The sequence below is a fragment of the Pollachius pollachius genome, assembly GCF_949987615.1.
Source record: "Pollachius pollachius genome assembly, chromosome: 1".
NCBI classification, from domain to species: Eukaryota; Metazoa; Chordata; class Actinopteri; order Gadiformes; family Gadidae; genus Pollachius; species Pollachius pollachius.
Window position 1 is genome coordinate 52,395,676 of NC_136934.1, and position 9,737 is coordinate 52,405,412.

Consider the following 9,737-nt stretch of genomic DNA (forward strand, 5'->3'; position numbering starts at 1 on the left):
CTTCTCCCCCTCCCCCCCTCCTCCTCATCCCCACTCTCTCTCCCCCTCCCCCTCCCTCTCCCCTCTGTGTTGTGCTGATGGTGCAGACCTCAGTGTCATGATGCAGTCAGCCGCCATGGATTCACAAAGACAACATCTATTAACCCGAGCTAGCAAGCTAATCTCATTAGCGCTGCTCAAAGCATTGAACACTTTTAAGTGGCTGAGCTGAACGGATCCTTTGGTTCACTTAATAGACACTTTGTTCAGAGGGACAAGGGCAGGACAGTTCTGTTCTAACACACTATCACACTATACTGCCACTCTTACACACACTAACACACTCTAACACTAGTCTAACACACTCTAACACACTACTCTAACACACTACTCTGACATTGAATACGTCTCGGCCATAACTATAACAAGTTATAACGCAAACTCGGTAAAGAAATATCAGCAATGCAACTTCCACCTTTTTGGGTCATGACAGAGATTTGGGATGGGGAACTCAACCCAGTTCTGCCCTAATTATTATGCAATACACTGTGTAGCAACCCAGGTAAGATCCCCACCTCTGTTCCTGCGCTGATGTCATTCCCTCTAGTCTCCAATCCGCTTTCCTCTCTATAGCGGCCCTTGTTGGCCCTTTTGTGTGTGTGTCTGTGTGTGTTTCTGTTAGTGTTACTGTTTGTGCGTGTGTGTGTGTGCGTGTGTGTGTGTGTGTGTGTGTGTGTGTGTGTGTGTGTGTGTGTGCGTGTGTGTGTGTGTGTTTGTGTGTCCAGGGCAATCATCACCAGACAGACACGTGTTTAAACAGGATCTCAATGCGACCATACAAGCATTTTAAAAACGCATCATCTAACCATCTTTAACTCATAATATTAAACCCCCCAACTCTGACCCCAAACCGGCCCCGACCCGCGGGTTGGGAACCACTGTCTCAGACTGAGGGTCGAGATCCTTACCTTCTGATTGGACGAGGGTTCCAGGTGAGTGGGTTGCTGTGGTAACGGCGACGGTGCAGCCTCCAGACGCAGGGTGGGAATGAGCTGCTGGGCGGCGATGGACTCAATATGAGCTCGGCCGCGGCTTTAAGGGGACGGTTAGAGGCGGGGCGGGGGGCTTCACCGCGGCCCGCCCCCTTCGTTAGCGCGCTAATCAATTAGCCCGCTATCAAAGAGCCCTTTGAGAGCGCGATCCTGGAATCTCCATCCCAAAGGTTAAGGGGGGAGTCACACGGAAGCCGCAGCGGTGGTCCGAGGAGCGCTGGGAGGGCCTTCTGGTGGCTAACCGCCGCTCCGTTACCAAGAAGAGCCAGTGCTGCTTCTAGACGATGGGTCACATGTTCGCCCGGAGTGACAACGTGGTTCTGAGCCAATCAATGAGCTTATGGAACGGAATTACTTGAGATATTGTAATTTTGTAACCGTTGCGTTTCTCTAAACGCCATTTCTTGGCATGAGCCTCTCCGCGACCCCCCTTGTTGACGTGTCTCAAAGCGGCCCTCTGTTGGTCTGGGCCTGGTGTCTTGTCTCCCTGGGGAGCGTCGGGAAGCGAAGGGTTCCATCTGATAAGGCCAGCGTTGACCCCCTTCATGACATCCTGAGGCGGTTCACTGATAGTTTACCATCTGGGTAACCCATATAATAGTTTATTGGGCGGGCTTTTCATGTTTTATTACCTAATTGTTGTAAGTTCAGATTGCTCTTTAGACAGAAACGAATGACTTGGCTCAACATTCCCACCACAGATGTGAAATACCATCTCAGCGCCTCGATGCTTACAATACGCTCTCTGTCACAGCCACCTCCGGCCGTTCATCACAGTTCCAGTCTCTCTGTCTTCACAGGCCCTCGTCATCCTCAGCCCTGACTCCGACAGAGACACCTACCCAAACCCAGAGAAGGAGACCAGACCCATACAGAGACACTAACCCGACCCAGAGACCAGACCCATACAGAGACACTAACCCGACCCAGAGAGCAGACCCATACAGAGACACTAACCCGACCCAGAGACCAGACCCATACAGAGACACTAACCCGACCCAGAGACCAGACCCATACAGAGACACTAACCCGACCCAGAGACCAGACCCATACAGAGACACTAACCCGACCCAGAGACCAGACCCATACAGAGACACTAACCCGACCCAGAGACCAGACCCATACAGAGACACTAACCCGACCCAGAGACCAGACCCATACAGAGACACTAACCCGACCCAGAGACCAGACCCATACAGAGACACTAACCCGACCCAGAGACCTGACCCATACAGAGACACTAACCCGACCCAGAGACCAGACCCATACAGAGACACTAACCCGTCCCAGAGACCAGACCCATACAGAGACACTAACCCGACCCAGAGACCAGACCCATACAGAGACACTAACCCGACCCAGAGAGCAGACCCATACAGAGACACTAACCCGACCCAGAGACCAGACCCATACAGAGACACTAACCCGACCCAGAGAGCAGACCCATACAGAGACACTAACCCGACCCAGAGAGCAGACCCATACAGAGACACTAACCCGACCCAGAGACCAGACCCATACAGAGACACTAACCCGACCCAGAGACCAGACCCATACAGAGACACTAACCCGACCCAGAGACCAGACCCATACAGAGACACTAACCCGACCCAGAGACCAGACCCATACAGAGAAACTAACCCGACCCAGAGACCAGACCCATACAGAGACACTAACCCGACCCAGAGACCAGACCCATACAGAGACACTAGCCCAACCCAGGGGGTTAGTGTCAAGTGGGCGGGGGAGGGATGACAGAATGATGAAGGGATGATACACAGAATGAGAATGCATTAATGGGTGAATATGTGGCATTGCGTGTCAATTATTTTGAGCGGCTACAAAGGTTATGATGTTGTTGAAGTTGAAGTTAAGATGAGAGAAACCCAATCTATATTCTAAGATGAATCAGTTTATGTCTGGCTTGACGGGAGTCATGTGATGTCACATGACTCCTGTGTATCTGACTCTGATGTCTGATTGGTGCAGATGGTGATTGGTGGTCTGAGCAAGCAATTATGTGTGTGTGTGTATGTAAGTGGATGCACAGTATATGCGTGCGTGTGTGTTTGTGAGCGTGGCTGTGCGTGTGTGTGTGTCCCTGTGTGTGTGTGTGTGTGTGTGTCTGTGTGTTTATGTGCCTGCATGCTTGCGTGTGTATGTGTGTGTCCCTGTGAGTGCCTGCCTGCGTGTGTGTGTGTGTGTATGTGCGTGCGTGCGTGCGTGTCCATCCCAGTGGCTCCGGTATCCTCTACAATGGATCTCTGGCTCTGGAAACCGGAGCCTCTGAAATATGCATGAGGAAACGCACACCTGTTTCCAGGTAACCCACCGCCACCGCAGAGAGCGGAACTCCTTCCTGCTCCTCCTGCCTGCTGAGACACGGCGAGGAGCTGCCGGCTGCACCACCCGACGCACCCCACCCTGGAACACGCAGCGGGGGGCCAGCCATCGACCAACCGAGTGGATCTACCACCGGGGTTAGGAGAGACAGCAGGCTGACGGACTGGGAGAGAGAGAGAGAGAGAGATAGAGAGAGAGAGAGAGAGAGACAGAGAGAGAGAGAGAGAGAGAGAGAGAGAGGGAGAGTAGAAGACGGGAAGGCCGAGGAGGAGAGAGGGAGGTCGTGATCCAACATGAATCCTCTATGGAAGGTCTACAAGAGCAAGGTGCTGAAGACCCTGAACCCGGAACAGGAGGAGACAGAGGAGGAGGCGCAGGAGGTGGTGCTCCAGGAGGTACACCGTATGCTTTACGCCTCACGCTCCAAGGAGGAGAAGGAGGAGACGTTGTGGACCAGTTTGCTGGTCCGCGAGACCAGCAAACTGGTCTGGGACCGGTTGGGGCCCGGTCTGGGTCCGGTCGGGGCCCGGTCTGGGCCCGGTCTGGGACCGGTCGGGGCCCACCCATCTCAGCCCCCCCTGCTCGAAGCTTCTGTTACTCTTCATCTGCAATGGTTTAGCTTGTTTGATGACGGAGACAGAGTGTGTGTTTGTATGTGTGTTGTGCGTGCATGTGTGGCCTTTGCGTGCGTGTGTGTGTGTGCGTGTTTTTGCATGCGCGCAGGCATTTGTATGCACAAACCTGGCTGTTTGTGTGTGTGTGTCTGTGTGTGTGTCACTGTATGTGCACGTGTGGTTGTGTGTGTTTGTGTGTGCGTGTGTCTGTGTTTGTGTGGGTTTGTTTGTGTGTGTATCTGTGTGTGTGTGTATGCGTGTGTTTGTGTGTGTGTGTGTCTGTTTCTGTACATGTGTGTGAGTGGATGTGTGTGTGTTTGTGTGTGTGTCTGTTTGTGTGTGTGTGTGTGTGTGTGTGTGTGTGTCTGTTTCTCTATGTGTGTGTGTGTGTGTGCGGGTGGATGTGTGGATGCTAGAGGAGACGCCATATTGGATAACCGGGATCGCGGGCGGACAGGAAACCAGATCCCAACCAGGAAGTACAGCACCTGACTCCACTTTGTTTGACTGACAGCGACGGCTCCCAAAACCACGGCCCACTGCTCTGGTCGTCATGGTTACGGCAGGCCAGCGGCTTCCTGTCCGCACTTGAAGTGGATCACTGGTGCACTGGTTCACTGGTGTACTGACACACTGGTAAACTGGTGCACTGGTGCACTGGTGCACTGGTACACTGGTACACTGGTACACTGGAGACATGTACATTCCTTCAAGCTAATGCTGATTGCCAGCCGACCTTGGAACCCCGATTGGACCAAGGAATAGAGATGGAGACTGAAGGTGTCGGGCCGGACTCTGGTCCCCAGAGATCTGTGGAGCCTCCCAGCCAACTGAGACACGGCTGGTGTTGGGGATTCTGATTGGTTGAAATGCCCGTTCTACCATTAAGCTGTCATTTGACAGACAGGCCGACAGACTGACAGACACCCAGACAGACAGAAAGACTGACAGACAGTAGAGACAGAAAGACAGACAGACAGACAGACAGACACACAGACCGACAGAAAGACTGACAGACCGTAGAGACAGACGGACGGACAGACAGACGGACAGACAGACAGACAGACAGGTAGGCAGACAGACAGAAAGGATAACAGGATGTTGTATTGCAGGGACAGGAGGTGCAGAATGACGTCATCTCCGGTGAGGAGGAGGAGAACCCAAACAGCGTGGCCCAGCTGGCCAAGAGGGTAGGAACCACACACACACACACACACACACACACGCACACACACACACACACACACACACACACACACACACACACACATACACACACGCATGTGCATGCGTACACATGCAGACACACAAATCCATGTATCAACATTAACACCCAATAAGTGTGTGTGTGTGTATGTGTGTGTGTGCGTGTGTGTAGATGCAGGGAGTGAGTATGCGGGGCTGGACCAAGATGTCGTCTCTGTTCAATAAAGAAGATGAACACCAGCTCCTAGAAGAGACGGAGGGCCCGGTCCCCGACCAGTGAGTCTGACTACATCTCCCATGATGCAACACAGAAGGGGTGAATACACTCCTAACGGTTATTCTCTCTGGTTTCTCTCTGTACTCCTCGTCTGGTTCTCCTCCTCTGGTTCTCCTCTCTGTTATCCTCCTCTGGATTTCCTCTCTGTTCTCCTCTCTGTTCTCCTCCTCTGGTTCTCCTCCTCTGGTTCTCCTCTCTGTTCTTCTCTTCTGGTTCTCTTCCTCTGGTTCTCCTCCTCTGGTTCTCCTCTCTGTTCTCCTCTCTTCTGGTTCTCCTCCTCTGGTTGTCCTCTCTGTTCTCCTCTCTGTTCTTCTCTTCTGGTTCTCCTCCTCTGGTTGTCCTCTCTGTTCTCCTCTCTGTTCTCCTCCTCTGGTTCTCCTCTCTGTTCTTCTCTTTTGGTTCTCCTCCTCTGGTTGTCCTTTCTGTTCTCCTCTCTGTTCTCCTCCTCTGGTTCTCCTCTCTGTTCTTCTCTTCTGGTTCTCCTCCTCTGGTTGTCCTCTCTGTTCTCCTCTCTGTTCTCCTCCTCTGGTTCTCCTCTCTGTTCTTCTCTTCTGGTTCTCCTCCTCTGGTTCTCCTCTCTGTTCTCCTCTCTGTTCTCCTCCTCTGGTTCTCCTCTCTGTTCTTCTCTTCTGGTTCTCCTCCTCTGGTTGTCCTCTCTGTTCTCCTCTCTGTTCTCCTCTCTGTTCTCCCCCTCTGGTTCTCCTCCTCTGGTTCTCCTCTGGTTCTCCTCCTCTCTCCTGCTCCTCAGCCCGCTGGCCATGAGACCGGAGGAGCCGCCCCGCCCCAGCCGTCGCTCGGCATTCTGGGACGGCTTCGCGGCTAACTGGGCGGCTAGGAGGCAGGCGGAGGCGGCGGCCGAGGCCACGGTGAACCGGGAGGAGCCGGGGGAGGGGGGCGAGGGGGGGGGGCGGGGAGCCAGACCAGGACGGGGGGGCACCGCAGGACGTGGAGGAAGGAGGAGGAGGAGGAGGAGGAGGAGACGGAGGAGAAGGAGCAGGGTTCTCCAAATACGCGGCGCTGGGGGGGGAGGAGGCCCCCTTCAAGTGGAGCTTCGTGACCAGCAAGATAGCAGAGCTGAAGGCCCGGACCGGCTAGACCATGACCCGCTAGACCTAGACCCCCCTAGACCCCCTAGACCATGACCCCCTAGACCCCCTAGACCTAGACCCCCTAGACCATGACCCCCTAGACCCCCTAGACCATGACCCCCTAGACCCCCTAGACCCCCTAGACCCCCTAGACCCCCTAGACCATGACCCGCTAGACCTAGACCCCCTAGACCCCCTAGACCATGACCCCCTAGACCCTCTAGACCCCCTACACCTAGACCCCCTAGACCATGACCCCCTAGAACCCCTAGACCTAGACCCCCTAGACCCCTAGACCATGACCCCCTAGACCTAGACCCCCTAGACCCCCTAGACCCCCTAGACCCCCTAGACCTAGACCCCCTAGACCCCCTAGACCCCCTAGACCTAGACCCCCTAGACCCCCTAGACCATGACCCCCTAGACCCCCTAGACCATGACCCCCTAGACCATGACCCCCTAGACCATGACCCCCTAGACCCCCTAGACCATAACCCCCTAGACCCCCTAGACCTAGACCCCCTAGACCCCCTAGACCATGACCCCCTAGACCATGACCCCCTAGACCTAGACCCCCTAGACCATGACCCCCTAGACCATGACCCCCTAGACCCCCTAGACCCCCTAGACCATGACCCCCTAGACCCCTAGACCATGACCCCCTAGACCCCTAGACCATGACCCCCTAGACCCCCTAGACCCCCTAGACCCCCTAGACCATGACCCCCTAGACCCCCTAGACCATGACCCCCTAGACCTAGACCCCCTAGACCCCCTAGACCAGATAGAGCCAGACCCAGTTAGGTTTCTAATTATCACCTGAGAATATGAAAACACAACAATGCAGATATCTATGCTATATAAATAATAATATTCTAATCTATGAAACAACTGCAGACGCTGAAGCTTCAGAGACCTCCATTCAGGAGGTGGGAGGAGGGGTCTACTCCCAGACAAAAGGAAGGGCTCTCTGGTCTGCCGGACGCAGCTCCATGTGTGATCTGTTTGTCTAGTGCTGCTGCTGAACAAGGTCCTGACCCCTCACCCCTGACCCCGCCGGGCCCAGACCATCACTGGTACTGAACCAGACCAGGGACCGGGGGTGTGATGAGGTCACCTGAACCAGCTCCCATTAGTGTGGAGGTTCAGCCGCTCTGCAGCCATCGTAGCACCACGTTGTAGATATTAATGATCGCCGCTCAGAGGTACTGAGTGCTGTGGATGTGAAGTGAGAGTGTGAGAGGTGGCAGCTGATTCTGGACTCGTAACCTGCGGTCTTACTGTGTTCTGTGTTGTGTCACATTAGTTGTTGGATGTGTTTTGCTGTTGTGTCACTTTCTGATGTTCTAATAAAGACTTGTAACCAAAGGCACAAGAGTTCTCTTTATCTTCAACTAAACTCTGTCATCACTTACTGACCACTCACTACCAGTCAAATAAGATTTATATATCTCCTTAACTTTCTATTCTCAAAAATAGCCTAACACACAATGATCGAAATCCTTTAACGCAAAATTTTTAGTGACTGATATTGAACTGATGTTTTTCAAGGCATTTTGTGTGATTGTCCTCTTGCTAGTTGAGTTTCAGTTTTGTGCGTCTTCTGTAGTCCTGAGCTGTGGCTGCTCTACTAATACGCTATGATGACAGAATGAACAGAATTAACTGAATTAAAATGTATCATACAGAATCTATACACGCAAACGGTTTCCTGCTCCATAAAATATAAATAGGCGATACTGTGTATGGCCTACAGGGGTCGCCCTTGAGCTATAGTCCTGTAACACCTGTAGACAAATCTCTTGACTGAGGAAACTAAAGGATTCCGTTGGTTTTTACATTAATAATCAAAGTACAGAACTCAATATTTCGAAATACAATAATTTCGACGTTCCTTCTCCAAACTGATTGGGAGATCTATCAGAGGCGTGGCTGCTGATTGGCCGAAGGTTGAATTCCTGTTGTATCGTCTTGTTCGATGACTTAGCTTAAACGATGCAAGTTTGACCAAATTGAGTGTTTTAACATGAAATAAAAACATCCACCAGCCCCCTTCTTCCCTCTTCCTTCCCGCTGCGGCCTCTACTTCCTGCTCCCCCCCCCCCCCCCCCACTCTCTTTATTTTCATGCTTTTTAAAGACAGAGCTCCTCTCACTTCCTGTCCAGTGGTGTCTATTTAAACATCTCCATTGTTTGGTTGACTCTACTTTAGCCGAGAGGAACACGAACACGGGATCGAACCGACAATCCTCCCGTTGCTAAGCAACCAGGTCTTTCTCCCTCACCCCTCCTTATCTTCCTCACCCTCTCATCTCCCTCACCCCTCTTCCTCACCCTCTCATCTCCCTCACCCCTCTTCCTCACCCTCTCATCGCCCTCACCCCTCTTCCTCACCCTCTCATCGCCTCACCCCTCTTCCTCACCCTCTCATCTCCCTCACCCCTCTTCCTAATCCTCTCATCTCCCTCACTGTCTAATTTTGTTCACTCAGTCCTCCTCTTCGTCATTCCACTCAACCTCAGATTTAAGGACATCAGACCAGGGCCCTAAAGGGACAGTCTCTTCTGAGAGGTAGTCTCTCTCTACCTCTCTCTCCCAGTCCCTCTCTCTCTCCCAGTCCCTCTCTCTCTCTCTCTCTACCTCTCTCTCTCTCTCTCTCTCTCTCTCTCTCTCTCTCTCTCTAACTCTCTCTCCCAGTGTGTCTCTACCTCTCTCTCTCTACCTCTCTCTCACAGTATCTCTCTACCGCTCTCTCTTTACCTCTCTCTCCCAGTGTGTGTCTCTCTCTCTCTTTCCTCTCTCTCCCACTGTGTCTCTACCTCTCTCCCAGTGTCTCTCTACCTCTCTCTCTCTCTACTCCTCTCTCTACCTCTCTCTCTCTACCCCTCTCTCCCAGTGTCTCTCTACCTCTCTCTCTCTACCCCTCTCTCTGGTCTCTCTCTACCTCTCTCTCTCTACTCCTCTCTCTACCTCTCTCTCTCTACCCCTCTCTCTGGTCTCTCTCTACCTCTCTCTCTCTACCCCTCTCTCTGGTCTCTCTCTACCTCTCTCTCTCTACCCCTCTCTCTGGTCTCTCTCTACCTCTCTCTACCTCTCTCCCCTGGTCATGTACCTCGGTGTAATCGCTCTGCTAATCACAGCCTGTTGGGGCGTCTTTGATTCCATCCCATAATACCTC

At 52.9% G+C, this 9,737-nt stretch overlaps 1 protein-coding gene across 1 annotated transcript; it reads left to right on the top strand.

Annotated features, from left to right (window-relative positions):
- Positions 1 to 3,667: 3,667 nt before the first annotated feature.
- On the top strand, positions 3,668 to 6,566 carry LOC307070310 (uncharacterized protein; the record flags this gene model as incomplete). Its single annotated transcript, XM_079728743.1, is given in 5 exon segments — positions 3,668 to 3,925; positions 5,101 to 5,178; positions 5,367 to 5,470; positions 6,220 to 6,372; positions 6,374 to 6,566. Coding segments are annotated over 5 exon segments (786 nt in total).
- Between the last annotated feature and the right edge of the window lie 3,171 nt (positions 6,567 to 9,737).